The 16,693-nt window shown below is 47.3% G+C and overlaps 1 protein-coding gene across 2 annotated transcripts in view; it reads right to left on the bottom strand.

Moving 5' to 3' along the window:
* COL5A1 (collagen type V alpha 1 chain) overlaps positions 1–7,649 on the bottom strand; it is a 147,485-nt gene extending 139,836 nt beyond the window's left edge. For both annotated transcript variants that reach the window (XM_027687762.1, XM_027687763.1), the window contains exon 1: positions 7,329–7,649. In XM_027687762.1, the coding sequence (XP_027543563.1) occupies positions 7,329–7,428 (100 nt within the window). In that variant the 5' untranslated portion in view covers positions 7,429–7,649. The remainder of the gene's footprint in view (positions 1–7,328) is intronic.
* Positions 7,650–16,693: the final 9,044 nt, after the last annotated feature.

Genomic DNA, 16,693 nt, shown 5'->3' with positions numbered 1-16,693 from the left:
CCCAGTAAACTGAAGTGTGTGGCTGCCCAAGAAAACCTCTGCTTCAGATTTCTTTTATAGATCTAATTCTCCAAAGCATCCTGAGAGCAGTCAATACAACAGCTTGGTGGTTCTTGCAGCCCATGATATAACCTGCAAGAAATCTGCCCAAATCTAAAGACAAAATCCAAGAAACCCTCTGGATTTGCAGTGTGAGGCACTAGTGCTGCTGGAGGGGAAAACCCCATCCCAGGGAGGAAAAGCATTTTTAAAGCAGAAAGACCACAGCCACTAATATAACCCGAGGCTCAGGGATGGAAAAGAGCCTCTTAAAACACTTCAGTGCTTGCAAACATGTGTCTTGTTGGCACATCAGCAGTATAATTGTGTTAGAGCAACACCTCAATGTCAGGTTCCACACAGGGAGACACGATCAGGCCCCAGGGCATGGGAAACACAGGGATGTGCCTAAAGGCTGGGAGAAAATCCACAGCAGAGGTTAGGAATGAACTCTGATGTAGCTTGTTCCACTCATTCAACCCCCAAACTATCCTTTTTCTCTCAGGCTTATTACACCAACTCAAAGAAAAACTCCAACATTGTAAATCTATTAGTACCATTTTCCTACTTTCAAAAAGTGACATCTCATCCTTGTGAAAGCTTCCAGGTGATGCTGAGAGCCCTCCTCTGGGCTTCTGGAGAGAAAAAGAGTCCAGGCTTGGAGCAACCAGGCTCAAAAATGCCTTTTGTGTAGCTCCTTCATTTATTTATTTTAGTTCTACACATTTTCCAGACACGTCCACAGAGAAACCACGACATCATTTGGATGCTTCCCTCAGTGCTAGGCTGCATTTCAAGAGCCCTGGAACTTGCCAACAGTAACCCAGTGGCTAATTATACCATGTTGCCAACCAAAGTTTTTTCCACATAACATTAGATTTCAACAAAATGTTTCCATTCTTTCATGTCTCAACCTTTTTTTTTTTTTTTTTTACCTCCTGGTTTTGCTCATTCTTCCCATATTGAGTTTTTCTTTGTTTCACACAAAGGATTTTTTATATTTTTAAGGAAAACTTCCAGCTTGCAAAGTCAGTACACATCATATCAGCTGTGATCTAGCTGGGGAGAGTAAAATATTTAAAATATATACAGCAAGGCCAGTTGCAGGAAGCTCTCCCAAGCAAGCCAGGAGAGTAAAGGAAAGGGAATGCACTGCCTGGAAAAACAACTGAAGGTGTAAGTAGGTAAAGGCAACACCAGGATGTAGAATAAAATATATTAAGGGCCTGAAAATTGGATTCTGCTGCCTTGGAGAAATATTTGCACCCACAGTCAAACCATGAAGCTGCAAACTCAGGACACCACTGGGCTCTGCTGATGCTCAAAGGGGACAAACCCCAACAACCTGAGACAGATGGGAAGCTCTGCCTGCTCTGGAACACAAAAGTGACCACCTGAAAGGGTTTTCCTTCCAAAAAAGCTCTTAAAACCTCCCCAGAAAGCCACCATGCCCTTAGCAGGGAACAAAAAACCAGCAACATCTTTTAATTCCTATTCCTGACATCTCTGTACAAGAGCTGCAATCCAGAGGGGTCAGAGCCAGAGAGAAATCCAAATAAAAGTAACGAGAGCCAAAAAGTGGCACTGAGCAGTCCTGATCCAGAAGAACATAAAGCACCAAGGAGCCTCCAAACCTCAGCAGAGCCACAGCTTGGAAGGAAGCTCAGGAGATGCCTTTGATTGCATCAGCCCTCCCTTGGGGGGTGATCCCCCCCTTTTTGGGGACAGCATCTCCCACAGGATGCCAGTCCCAGGTCCTACTGCTTCTATCAAGCAGACTTGCCATAAATCCAAGAGAGGGGGTTACATTCCATGCTAAAAAGAAGCTGAAAGTCAAGGACCTGCAGAGACAATGGAGATGATCAAAGTGAGCTCCAGCAGCTCGTGTGTGCCTGTGGCTGACACTGACTTTTCTGCAGATCATAAATTAGACCCAATTCCAGCAGCTGACTCTTCAAGGCCTCAGCATTCCCAAAATGTCCTCAGCAGCAGCAGTATCAGAGACCCACAGCAGAGTCAGGGCTTTCCTAAACATGTGATGAGTAGAAGTCTACGCTGAATAAAAGCTCAGAACAGATTGGAAGAATTCTTCCTCCACATGAAAAAGGAGGAAGTGTTTTGAGGTGTGTTTTGTGGTTCATTCCTGGTTTATTTCCCAGACAATTCTTCTCTCATTTTAAACAGCAGTTCCCACTTACTAAAATCCATGTATTACAAGATTATAACCATGTTTTCAACAGAACCCAAATAATATTTTAAGCCTTTCTCTGCAAAATCATCCATTTTATAGAGCAATAGCTGCATCCTGAGGATAAAACTCCTGCTTAACAAACCAGGCAAGGAGACCTGTGGGCGAGGGTGTACACAGGTGATAAAGTGCCAAATTTGTGCTTGTAACTCAGCAGGGATTTCCCCTGTCTTTGGGGCTGCTACACTTCAAAGTCAACTCCCAAGGCAGCAGAGAATGAGCTCCAAATGGAATTGTTCTTCCCAAAGAGTCTGGGAAGATCTTAGAGCCCCTTCCAGTCTTTAAATGGAAAGGGAGTAGGTTTAGTTTGGATACTGGGAAGAAATTCTTCCCTGTGAGGGTGGGGAGGCCCTGACACAGGTTGCCCAGAGAAGCTGTGGCTGCCCCATCCCTGGAAGTGTCCAAGGTCAGGTGAGACAGGGTTTGGAGCAACCTGGGCTAGTGGAAGGTGTCCCTGCCCATGGCAGGGGGTGGAATGAGATGAATCTTTAAAGTCCTTTCCAACCCAAACCAGTCTGTGACTATTTGTTTGAAGAGGGTCCCAGACCCATCTTTGCACCTGCAGCATTTGCTGCCATCCAACAACTCAGGTGTCTCAGCTCCCCACTCTTCCCAGGTCCCACCATTCCCCAGACATATCCAAGGCAACCACACAAACAAATAGTAAAACCAGGAATCACCATGGTGATACCTCACTTGAGCAGATTTTACATCACTACCTCCCCCAAGGTCCACCTGACCTGTCCCCCCTTCCCTTCATCCCCCCTTGTAGGGCCAAAAAGCCCCTGACCCTCAACCTGCTCCTGTGAGAGCATTCCCAGCTTGTTGCTCCCTGCAGTTTTCCCAAGTGTAGAATTCCATGTTTACACAGTGATTGGCACCCACCCACCACCACTTTGGGAAGGGTATCCTGAGCCTCCAGATCCAGAGGGAGAGCACAGAGAGAGTAGGTCAAAAAATCTGGACATAAGACAGAAAGTAATTGTTAAAAAAATTAATGGTAAATTTGCTTTACCTCTACAGTAAAAACAAAAACAAAAAAATCCCTCAGACTGAAGTTTCCTGGAAAGCACGCCCACAGATTTATTTCTGAGGCACAGACAAAAACTCAGATTACCTAAAACACATCTATAAATGGCACTTCCCACTGATGCCTCTGCATTAATGGCATATTCCACAGCAGTGCTTTCTGCTGCTCAGCATCTGCTGCCACGCTTTGTCTCATCCTAAAGATTATCTCTGTAACTCAAAGCAGGTGTGAGAACACAGACTCTGAGCCTCTGCCCCTGGAGCCAGGCTGCAGGACAGACAGGCAGATGTTGACTCAGAGGGACAGACAGCATCAGCACCAGATCACATCTTCAGTGTCAGGAGGAAAGCAAGCAGGCACACACTGCCCAGGGTGACGGGGACATCTATGTGTCATTGAGGGTCTGGGCCTCTGGGACAGTGGCAAAAAAAAAATAAAAAATAAAAGAAGGGGGAAAAAAAGCTGCTTCAGAATTCAAGCTGTGATCTGCTGTGCTTTACTCGACAAGGTGGTGTTTGGTCAAAGGTTGAACTTGGAGGTCTTTTCCAGCCTTAATGGTTCTGTCATTCTGTGCTGAACAGCCCATCCAGTGCAGCTGCTGCAGCTGAACACAGAGAAGTGGAACTCAAATGAGCTTCCTGGGTGCTCCCAGGAGGGTAAATCAGGCTCTCACCTCCACCCCTGTGTCACCCAGAGGTGGGAGATCAGAGCAGGAGCCACATTACTGAGTCACCCCCCTCAGTTCTGATATCAGTACAAGCCCTGCAGTGCTACCATCTGACTGCAGGTAACCACGAGACAGAAACCTGCCAGTTAGGTTTGCTCTGTATTTCAAAAAGGAATGAACCTGAAAAGTCCATCTCCAAACCATAATGGGCAGGGACAGCACTCCTTTAAAATAAGGATGCACATCCCCTTTCCAGGCCCTGCTGATTTGTCCTAGGGTAAATGTTATTCCCTATTACAGACTATGTAAGCATTAGGAGCAACAATAAGACAGCTTTGTTTATTAAACTTGCCATTAAAAAGAGGTTTTATGTGTGAGGGTCCAGCATGAGAGGCCAGAGCCAGCAATGCCAGCAGGTGAGTCCTCACTGCTGTCCCTCTTTGTGCACAAAAATCAACAACAACTCAGCAGGTTTTGCCTTAGATCTACCCCTGAAGACAAGAGATGATTCCTCCAATCCCCAAATTACTGCCCAGTAGCTTTGGAGGGAGCTGACAAATTCAGCTCCCACATCCAGCACAGCTCAGCCCTGCAGGAGGAGATTCCAGGAGCAGCCTCCAAACACCACCTTGAAGGGAATGGTCAGCAAAGGGTTTTCCTCCTGACCCTGTTCCCGTGGAAGAACAACACATTACCTCAGCCAAATGCCTCTGCTGCAGCCCCTGGCCAGGGCATGTCCCACAGCTGGGTGCTTTTAAGTTACAAATTCCCATTCCAGTCTGGCAATACATTGACAGCATAATCCAGGTTTTTACAGTGGAAATCAGATCTGCCATCAATTCCAGACTTATAAAGTCATATTTCTTCTTGTAAAACAGTATCAACACTTTTGATTGGCAAAGCATTTAAAAAAAACACTTTTAACTGGCTGGATCAAGATTATTTTTTTAGCTCATTTAGGTGACTGGGGAAGAGCCAAGGAGACAAGCAACAGATGGTAACGGGATACTTCACAATTTCCAGCATTTTTATTTTAAAGGGCACACCATGTATTCTTGTTACACTTTGCCACTAAAGGAAACTGCTGCATCCAAAAATTTTCACCCAGAAACCTGATTCGATTTTACAGGGATTTGTAAAAGCAGAGACAGATTCCAACTTTGTCTGTGGGTTAGATTTTTGCGTGACATCATCTGTTAAAATATGGGAAAATCTGAGTTGGAAGGGCTGTGTTTGGAGGCAGCTCAGATCATGTTGCCTTTGACATTGCTATTTCCCTATTTTTCTGGAAATCCTCTCTGCAAGGTGTCCTCCCCCTTTCTTTGGGACCACACAATGGATTACAGGGAAGATTCCCCTCCCTGTACTGAGAAACCAACTCTAATGAAATGGAAACAAGCTGAGCTGAAATAAAACCAAAGAGAAGTTGAAAAAAAATAATTTAAAAAAAGCCATAAAGAGCATTAGTCAATGCCATCAGCAGTCCCGGTCTGACTCCACCCTCATCCAAATTATTTGATGTCCTATTAGGCGGCTCATTAGGAAAACTCAAAGCCTTTCACCACGAGAGTCATTACTCTGCACAGTGGCCCCACAAAAGCTTCCAGCCATTCCTCTGCTCCCCCAGCTGCACCCAGAAGTCTGAAAAAGTTACCTGGTAACTTTGCAAAGGAGTCGGGGTTTATATTGGAGCTGTCTGGAGGATATACACGGACAGAGAAATGCCTAAGGATGCTCTGAAACCGTTACAGCATCGGCAAAGGCAACAGTGAAAGGAAAAGCTTGGGGTTTTACCCTTTGAAATAGACAAAACTGGAAATAATTCCATTTTCAGCCGATACAAAATAAAGACACAATAACCGAGGGGCCCGATGAGCTGGCGGGACAAGAGGGAGCTCCAGAGGAGCTGATGTCACTCCAGCGCTCTGCTGGTCTGAAAACTGCTTTAACAGCAGCACAAATTCTGTGGCAGCTCCCACCACCCTGAACTTTTCCCTGCAGGGATGTTCTAGAGACTTTATTCATTGACCAGCAACTGCTTTTCCATCTCGCTCAGCCTTCACAAGCAAACCATTAATGAAAGCATTCCTCCTACGCCCAACCTTTTCTCCCTTAATGTCATTTTAAGAACCCAGAAATGACAGTAATTCACAATCACGCTGCTTTGCACACAGAATCCCACTGCTAAGAACAGAATCCCACGGGCGTTTGTCCTGGTAACACTCAAGCAACCCTGCAAACACCCCTGCCAGGGCTTCCCAGGGAAAAATACCCGGAGCACACAAAAATCAGGCAGGAAAGCTGAATCAAAAGCTGAATCCCAGACAGCTCAGCATTTCGGGGCATTTCTCAGTTTCTCATGTTTAGCTTTTCAGATTTCAAAAAAAATCAACTTTGCCAACAAACCGCTCCTCAGTCATTCCCTTGGAATCCAATATAAACAGAGCTCAGAGCGCCGATGCCTCCAAGTGTCCACTACAAACTCAGGGAACGCTCTGCAAACACACGGAAAACTTTTCCAGCAGCCCCACAAGCCCCCAGCTGCCCTGCTCCGGCATTTCCCAGCCCACCCGGGGGGATAGGCAGACATTTGGGAAGCAGAGCTCTGGAAACAACGCTCCACAACCCCAAAGGGAAATAGGAGCGTTTAAAGTCCCCCTTCTGCACGATGAGGAAAAGAAATGACATTCCAGGGGTTTTCTGTGCTGTTGCACATCTGGAACTTCAGAACTTCCTCCCGCCACATTCAACAGCCCCAATTTTAGGGGAAAACCCCGTGGATTGGGGCTGGTGAGGGGGTAGCGGAGCTTTGGGGTCCCGAGCGGTTCCAAAGCTTTTGTGTCCCGAGCTCTGGCGCTTTGATGTGCGGAGGGAGAGCAGATTCCAGCGGGACAAAAACTTTCTTCTCCTCAAGGAGGAGGAACTACGCAAGCCCAGAGCTTTCGAGTCGACTAAATATACATTCACATACATATCCACGTAGATATGTAAAGAACCAGAGCCTCCAGAAACTCGTCCTGACTTTTCCTCCAGAAAAAGCAGCCCGGCAACAGGCAGCTCTGCTCCAAGAAAGGCGAATAAAGTATTGTTTTAAGTTTTTTCCCCCTTTTACGGGCCCCCTGACAAATGGCATTCAGAGACTAGGGCAGCTAAAGGAGGTTGGGTGGGTTTTGTCGGGGTTTCTTTTTTCTTCTTTCTTTTTTGCCGGAACGCATCGGGGAAGGAAAGACAAGGCACAAAAGCCCCCTCGCCCACTCCGCGACCCCGCAGGACACCCCCGCCCCCCCTCCACGACCCCGCAGGACCCTCCGCCCGGGGTTGGGGGGCTCGGGGACCCCCCTTACCTGCCCGGCCGAGGGACAGGGCAGCCAGCAGCACCAGGGCAGCGGGCACCGAGCAGCTCCGTATCCAACTGCGCCTTTTCCACCGCGTGTGCGTATCCATGGTCCACAAAAAACGGGGCACCAGCTCGGGACAACCCGGGGCGGGGGAAAGGGCGAAAAAAAATAAAAATATATATATACACGAGCGAAGGAGAGGCGCTCAGAGACCCCCCCCGCCAGCCCCCCCCGGGGAGCAGCCGCTTTATAAAGCCATGGGGCGGGCGGAGGGCTGCGGGGGCTCCGCCGCGCTCGCTCCGGCCCTGCCTGCTCCTGCAGCGGAAAAACTTTTCCTTCTCTCTCTCTCTCTTCCCCCCACCCCTCTTTTTTTTTTTTTTTCCTTTCCTCCTCTCTCTCTCTCTCTCCCTTCTTTTAAACCCAATTGTCAATCTCGGAGCCGAGCAGCAAATCAGGGCCCGGGCGGAGCATCCCCCCCATCCCACCCCCGGGGCCGGCCCGGCCCGGCCCCCCCGCCCGCCCCCCGCCCGCCCCGGCCCCGCGGCAACTTCGAACGAGCCGGCCACGGGATGTCCCGGCCCCCCAAAAAGAGTTTGCCTCCCTTTTCCCCTCGCTGGGGTAGCACCAGATGGAGTTTTCCTTCTCTTCCCACCCCCTACCCCCTCCCAGCTCTTCCCGATCCCGAGGGAAGAGGAGACAGGGAAGCGGAGGGGTGACAGCGATTTCCTCGCTGTGAGCAGCGATAAGACCCCGGGGGAATGGCTGGAGCTGTATCAGGTTGGATATCAGGAAAAGTTTCTTCATCCAGAGGGTGGTCAGGCACTGGAACAGCTCCCCAGGGCAGTGGGCACAGCCCCAAACCCACCCCAAACCTCCTCCTCTAGGAGCCTTTGGAAAATGCTCTCAGGGACAGGGGGGATTGTTGGAGTGTCCTGTGCAGGGCCAGGAGCTGGATTCAATGATCCTTGTGGTTCCCTTCCTACTCAGAATTTAGCAGTTCTGAGACGAGGCCTAGAGGCTTGTGGAAGCATGGGAAAGGCAAGGATTCAGGAAAAAAGTGCATGCAATAGTGCAAGCAGGAAGGAGTGGAAAGGGAAGGTGCATCACTTGAGTGCTGGGTGGCAAAACCCACCCCTGGCAGGCCAGAAAGGGGGCTGGCAAGGAATGGAGAGCTGGGCCCCCTCTGCACACCTGGCTGGTCCTGAGTCCAGCCCCAGCACTGCTCTGCCCCAGTCCCTGTGTCACTCAGCCCCAATTCCCCTGTGACAACTGGTGAACCCCAACTTCAAATGGTTGCTCTTGTCCTGGTATTGTATGGCAGCAGTATTAGAATGGCACTGAGGGTTGGAGCCAGGTGGTCTTTAAGGTCCTTTCCAACTCAAGCCTGTCTATTATTCTACAGAAAAAAGCAAAAGCTGACACGACTCCCCTACACCAACCCCTTCCCTCAGGTGCCAGGAGAGGAGGATGGATATCACACTGGTGGTCCCCACTGCTGAAGACCCCTCAAAATCAAAATCAGGTTATCAAAAGACCAGAGAAGGAAAAACAACAAAATCCAGCCCTGTCCCTTAACTCAAATGCTTGAAAGACACTTGCTGGCATCAACACTTGCTTTGTCAGTGCCACTGAAGTCCTGACCATCATTCCTGGCACATATCCAGGTGGCAGTCCCAGCTCCTTGGGTGGTTGAGCTGTACTGATTTTTCATGGAGCAGTGATTTCACCTCTAGATTCACACCCTGAGCCACACCAAAGCATCCCAGTCCTCCCCAGTGCTTGCCCAGCATCATCCTTAAGGCCTTCGTCATCCACAGGGGAAAAAAAATGTTGTCATGACTTGAATTCCCAAACTCTGCCTCCCCTGGACTCCGGTTTCCTTGTCTGTGGGTTTGGTCACTCAGCACAGCACGAGCCTGAGCAGTCACCAGGCATCTGGGACACACAAGGAGGGCAATAAGGAGTTAGGGATCACTCATCCTGTCCCTGATTTGGGCTGTCTGGTGGAAGAACACGGCACCAGAGGGGTTTTTGTTGAGCTTCAGCCATTCACTCGCCATAAACCTTTGCCCTGATGGATTATTGTTATCAAACACATCAAAACCTACAAGCAGAGGAGGTCAAACCCCCCAGACCAAGCCAAGGGAAAGGGTCCTCCCAGCCCACTCAGTTTGTAGCCTGGTAATGGAGTTTCCTAATGGTTCAATGGAGAAGAGCTGCAGGAAATCCCTCCCTTTACCTCCAAAGCTGTTGAGATACCTGCCCCCTCCTCCCAGCCTCCCTGTGAAACTGGAAAGGCTGGAGCATGAGCCACACACAGGAAGAGATTCTCTGCTGAAAGAGCCTTTCAGCAGGCAGAGGTGAAAGGCAGATTGGCTGCAAGCCCCCGAGCTGGGAGGAGGAACACAGCATGTGCTGCCTGCAGCCACGTGTAGCCTGGGTACTGTGCCAGTGGCACTCCTGGGCACATCTCTCAGATGAAAACCCCTTCCAGGTCTTGCCTTTCATGAGTAACCAGATGACTGGAGGCTGGTGAGACAAATTACCTGATGTTCCATGTGCAGGAGGAGCCTGGGGGCAAACTCTCCCAGTTCCACAGCCGTGCACCCCTGCAACCACCTCTGCTGAGCACCCACTGGGTGCAGCCTGACAGTGACAACATCCATCAATGCTGCACCTCCCTCCTGCTTTAAAATATCCCTCTGCTCTCAGCTGGTCCTTCCCACAGGCCCCCAGTGCCTCTGGTGTGGAGCAGAGAAGCTGTTCCTCGGCTCCCAACACACCGTGACAGATCCTTTCTCTCCCTTCCATGTACAGACCATGAAGTATCCCAGGCATATGGACATGGAGCCAGGACAACTGAAAACACCATCAGACCCTATGGGTTGCAAATACCCTCCCCTTGTCCCCTACCCACAGCAGCAGGGTCAGAACTACATGATCTTTATGGTTCCTTCCAACCCAAATCACTCTATGATTTTATGATTCCCAGTAACCTCTTCTTATTATGACACCAAATGACCTGATCCACAGTATTTCTCTGGATGTCTGATCACCCTTGAGAGGCACTGCCAGATGTGGGGAATCATTTCAGCCCCAGGTACACAAATGCCAGGATCCTGGGTCTGCTCACCCCAGACTGGCATTTCTGGCCACACAAACAGCCCATTGTTTTGGAATGAGACCCCACTTTGTCTTCTCCAGCAGCAAGTGAAAATCCCACTGACACCTGAACACTGCAAGTGTTGACATTCCTTGCCCTTCCAGAGGCATACAGCTACAGGAAGGGGAATAGCTACAGAGAGGGGAATACCTAAAGCACCAAAAGCACTGCAGACAAGGAAATAAAAGCAGCTCAGAGCAGTGCACTCACACACCACCCATTTTTCAAGGGCCCTCAACTCCAGAATATCCAAACCTGGACCCACATCAGATGCAAAGCAACTCAACCAAGTGAGAACCTGGCCCAGGGAGCTTTTGCTGTGCAGCAAGTCTGAGTTTCCAGTTGCTTTCCAGGTGATTTCAAAGCTTGCACAGACCTGTTTGCCCCTCCTCGACAACAACAGAGAAATAAAGAAATAAGCTTGTAATGGCAAACTGGAAAATTCCAGCATCCACGTGCCAAGTGTAAAGAGCCAAGCTCTGGGTTGGAGGGGGCCAGATCATCTGGTGGTGTGAGCTCCAAGGAAGGTTTATGAGAGCTGGGATGGTTCACTCCAACTCCAAATCGCTCCATCCCACTAGAGGTAACATCAGACCAGCCAAAGGAACACACTGCAGCAGTGGCAGGTGGCCAAACATCTTTAAGGAACAGCAGTTTATACAAGTATTTTCATGGCTAAATGCATCTTGAGCCCAGCTGCCCGTTGTTTGTGGGATGGAGGACACGTTTGTGAGCTTTCCAAAAAAAAAAAAAAAAAGCTTAAGAAATATAGGTAAATTTTTTTGAAAGTAATTTATGTTCTATGAAATCATCACCAGCATTCAGCCAAAAAACCCCAAAAGGCCATTCTTCTGTAGTTTGAAAGTATTGGGAGAATCAAAAAAGTCTGTAATTGATAACACTCTATGGCCAGGTGATGAGAACAGACTGAAAATGAGATATTAGAATTACCTGAGCTGTTGTAGAAATAATATATATATATATGTATAAATTATATATATATATATATATATAAATAAATAATGCTCTCGGGGATGATTACAAATAGTATTTATGAAGAGCACACATATAAAACAGACAATTTTTCCCCTCACAATCTTAGTGTTTGCCTTTACTCTTTGCAAACATATAAACACTGTTGCAGCCCTACCCTGAACTCAATTTTTATCAACTGTCCCCTGCTGAAGTGAGATCCTACATCACAATCCTGACTTAGGATCTCACACCTGCTGCCCTGGAAATGATTGCTCCCAAATTCAGCTTAAAAAAAAAAATTAAATTGAGAATTTAATGCTACTGAGACATTTTGGATCAAGAGGCTTGAAAAATAAAGCTATTCATTTATCCACAGAGGAAGTTTCACATCTGGTATCCCAGAGCTGAACACTGTCCCAAACTCAGAGCTCTGTGTGGTCTTTAATTTGAGCAAAGTGTTTACTGCACTATCCAGGACTGTTCATATCCATTCCCACTGCAGAGTGGCAGCAACTTCCCCAGTGCCCTAAAACCTTTCTGAAAACACTGTTCTGAACAGAGGCCATCACAAATCTGCATTTGCAGATGGTGGTGGGCAACACATCAACACTTCCAGTGGAATATTTCAAGCTATCAGGTGATAACCACACAGAGGAGATACTTTATCCTTTAATTAGAATCCAGGCTGGGTGGTGATATGACAAACAGATTCAACAGGTACCTCCCAAACAGGAAAAACACATTGTAAAACTCTTTCTGGAGTTAAATTTTTCCCCCAGAAAGACAAATTAGGGATCACAGAAGCAAAATTCCCTCCCCTCCTGTGGATAAGCACCTGTTTTGGCTTTGCAGGCCAGTTTCTTTACAAAACAGCTCCAGTGCTGGGAGCTGGGCAGCCAATTCTCCCAGACCCCAGTGGAAATTCAAATCTGATTTTTGCCATGAGGTGGCACCAGGACAAGCCCCATCAGTGGAAAGAGCAGCCAACACAAGGTGGGGCTTGTTTTTTTGTATTTTTTAAATGTTTCACAGTCAGAGAGGTCTGTTTAATAGAGGAAATAGCATTATAAAGAGAACAGACTTTCCACTCCTCCCCTTTTTCCAGTGTTGTTGCCTTCTCTTCAGCTTTGTGTTAATGAGTCCAAGCCTTCTATGTGTTTGAAACATCCCAATCTATTAAAGGCAGAAGGATAAATTGCTCCATGGTTCCTACTGAGGAGGATGAACTCAGCTGACCCTTTTCCCCTTTCATCCCATTGCTCTCCATGCCCAGTGCCAGCCTGGAGGCCTGGCAGGAGCTGCCATTCCCTCTTCACATCCCTGTGTTTTATTTCCCCCTGCCCTATGATCTGCGGTCAATGGCTCAGGCTAAACCCTGTATAATCTGTCTAGACTTGAGGAGATAATCCCTGGGGCTGCACAAAGTGTTATGTTAAACCAAGAGGCTGCTCAGTAACAGGGACCTGTGACTTACCCTATGATCTCCACCAGGGTCAAAAAAATGAAGAAGTTCCTAAACTCTCCTTGACCCCAGGGAAGGTTTGGCTGAACACCACAGGCTTCATTTTCTAGCTCCAGTTTGTCCCTCATAATCATGCCTGAAGATTAAAGGTGAGCCCAAACCACAGAGTTTATGTACAGGTCCCAAATCACCCCTCTGGCTGCAGGGGTTCAGCTTGGGTGCCTGATCAGAGGATCTTCATCAACACCACTGGAGTGTTCATTTTCATTGCTAAGAGATGTTATCAGAGTAAGTAGAAGTGAGATAAGGAAGGTCAAGGCCCATCTGGTTTTAAATCTGGCCAAGGATGCCAAAGATAGCAAGAGCAGCTTCTCCAAATACATCAACACCAAAATAAAAACTAAGGAAAATGTTCATGCCCAAGCACACCCCAAATTAACATCATCTATGGATTATTCTACCCAGGTCTAGTAACTGATTAAAACACGTCAGTACATTTTGCATCATCTGATGGTCCTTTCATGCTCTATTTCTCTTTTTAAGAAGGGACTAGAGTCACTTAAATCCTAAAGATTTCATTTTACCAAGCAATTTTCATCCGCATTTACCCTCCTCTAAATATTTCCATCAATGAACCACGTAACACAATTTCCAGGCAGCTCTTTCCATTTCTGATTTTGTGGCATTAGCCATCCCCCAAAAAAGGCACATTCTGTAGATTCCCCTTTGATCCCCCAAGATTACAGGTTCATTCCACCCAGGGCTTCTGCAGTGACAAAACCCTTCATTTTGTTGTCTTTTCCCCTCCTTGCTGAAGTAGTGGTTTAGAAATTATGAGAATCCAGGGATTCTGTGTGCACCACCCAGCTATCAAAAAGCAATCCAGACAACGGGACACAGTCTTACTAAGTGTAAGCTACTGTCTAAATAGGCAGGGGAAATAAAATGTCAGGCAAAGCAGCCGTTTTTGTGGATGAATCACTCGAGGAATCCAATCCAGCTACCGAGTGGGCTCTAACATGACTAATTTTTACTTCTCAGTTCAGTGTTTCCAGTAAGTCACCTTCAAACACATCACCTTTCCACAAGTCCCCACAGTAACTTACTCTCTTCTCTCCACACAGAAGAATTTTCAAGTCTGGGGAGCTCTGGGAAGACCAAAATGCAAGGCCAAAGGTGCAGACCTTGGTCAGAATGATGTACCTGATCGGCAACGTTTTCACCCGGAGACACAAAGCTCACCCATCTGGATTCAGCACCAAAACACTCCCCCCCGGTCACTCAACTGCCTGCTAATCCTGGCTCAGGCTCCAGTCCCTCAGTCTCTTAGTTCAGGTGGGATTTCAGGATGCAGCACCCACATATTCACCATATTTCTACAACAGATACTTAAATACTGTTCGAGGATGATACCACCCAGTGCTGGTGTCTTACAGTCTGCTGGGGTTGTTCCAGGTTCTACAGCCATCTGAAACCACAGATGGGTTGGTCACCTCTTGCTGAATTACTTTTTTAAAGAATTGTTTTGTTCCCAGTTCTGTTCCAGTATCCTAAAGCCTCATCTTTACTTATTTTGGTTTGGGGTTTTTATAATTCATTCTTTATGTCTCTCAAACACCCCTGACGAGTCCAAGGAGCTTGGACACATATTATACCTTCAAGATCAGCAGTGTAAAGTGTCCACCAGCATTTCACAACCCTTTGAGGATCTGATCCAGTAAAAAAAACAGCCCTAATTGTTCTTTTCTGGAGCACTAGAAGGTAATTATGAGGGAACAGATATAAATACCATTGGTCTGCTTTTTCTTTTTAGCTGCAGCTCCTTCCCCAGAGGGTGAGGAGGTCTCTAGGAGCACTTCCACTCACCCTGTGTACCTCTGGGTTTTTTGGGTTAAAAGGATTTGCTGCATCACCAAACAATGTCCCAGAGCAATCACAGCCACATCACTCCTTGTGGCTTAATTAGCCCTGGCCTTGTTAGGAGGTTTGCAAATGTATTGAGAGAAACCCCCAGACATCTAATGCCTGCAAACAACTCCTAAACATTAAGAAATAGATATCTGCATCATTAACAAGTTGGCACATAGGGATTCTTGTGTCCTGATCAGGACCAGATGTGTGGGTTTTTTACTGCTGGTGATCACAGCAATAGGAATTTGGCAGGACATCTCCCACAGCAGAGCTGGGAGACTCAGCTGGGTCCTGCCTCTTCCCCAGGACCTATTCTGATGGGAAGTTTCTCCCCAAAATCTTTACATGTCAAAGGAAATAACCTTCTGCTGAGTCCTGAGCAGCTCTCACCTGGTTCAGTCCCTTCCCCCTCTGAACATCACAAAACAAAGCCTTAAAATGCTGCTGTAGATTTATTCTCCTTTCAAGTCTGTCCAGGTTTGTACAGACAAACCAAAAGCCAAGGGCTGCAGCAGACCTGTCCCAACCTCTCTGCTAAAAGCCACCAACTCCAGAATACCCTCAGCATCTCCCCTCCCACAGAAGGAAAGTCCCTCTGGGCCAGCAGAGCCCTTGACAGCTCATTGCACCTCCCAGCTGCGTGGCTGCACATTTATGGGTGCCTTCACCCCTTTTCCTGCCTCAGTGCCTTTTATTTACCTGTCATACAGCTTGTTTTCCTCTGCCAAGACTTCCCCATGGCTTTGTATTCATAAATCATGAGGCCAGAGGGGTTCATGTTTCACAGAGGCCACGGGGCTTCAATGAATTAAGTTTTGTTTGAACTAGAGTATCTTTTTTAGTAAACCAAACAAACTTCTTGACCTGACTTGTACTGCAGCAAAAGGAGCCCAGAAAGAACTCCTGGCTGCAGCAGGAAGGTATTTTGCTTGAGGAGTCAAGTAAAACAGCTTCCTCGTGGCACTGCTGAGAGAATGGAAGGTCTGAGGAGACACTCTCAGCTCAGACACATTCTGCTGGGTCCAAATCTGAGCTATGTGAGGCCTTTTATACAATTCTGGCAGTCCTTAAATTGCTATTGGTGCCTTCCTGCAGTTTAAGATGCTTTCCTTGGTGTCGTGTTCGGTCCCACTGAGCAGTTTTTCTCCCCTTTGGTCCCTGGTTTCAGCAGTAGAATTACATGCATATTATATGTACATTTTATTATATTTTACCCAGCTAAGATGCTCAACTGATTTAAATGTTCATGGCTCCATCAAAGGCAATGAGGCTTCACACAATTCTGCTCACGGCACCTCTGCTCCCATCCCTGCCTTTAAATGAAGGAGTCACCTACTTAATCACCAAACATGACTGATTTGATTTCCAAGACAACATTAAATCCTGTTGCTAACTGGACCCTCATTCTGCAACCTTCCCCAAGACCCACAGAAAATTCAATCCCTTTCCAGAAATGCTTTTCCATTCAGGCAACAATTCATTCCCAGCCCATGCAGGACTCAAGAACTCACTGCTCAGTTCTGTGGGCAGCTGTGGAAGTGGGGCTCCCATGACTCAACCCATGCAATGTCAAACCTAAAATCAGAAATTCCAGGACTGTTTGCCCCAGTTCTGTGCTCAGCCATTCCCTTGAGGGATATTGCAGCATATATTCCACTTTTAAGGATCTGTGTATTTAAAAAGACAGACGAGGCTTCAGATGAAGGATTCAATTGACAAAGGTCACCAGCAAACATGACTAATCCATTATGCTGTTAAACAACTCAACATGCAGGGGTTAATCAATGCTAGCCCAAGGTCTAATCCCTCTTTCTGCTAAATAACTCACTGAAAACAAACTCTGCCTGCTAATGTTCTGGA

The sequence above is a fragment of the Neopelma chrysocephalum genome, unplaced genomic scaffold (assembly GCF_003984885.1).
Source record: "Neopelma chrysocephalum unplaced genomic scaffold, ASM398488v2 Primary Assembly neopelma1_74, whole genome shotgun sequence".
NCBI lineage: Eukaryota > Metazoa > Chordata > Aves > Passeriformes > Pipridae > Neopelma > Neopelma chrysocephalum.
The sequence above is the reverse complement of the archived record's forward strand: the minus strand, read 5'-3'. Positions and strand labels throughout refer to the sequence as shown.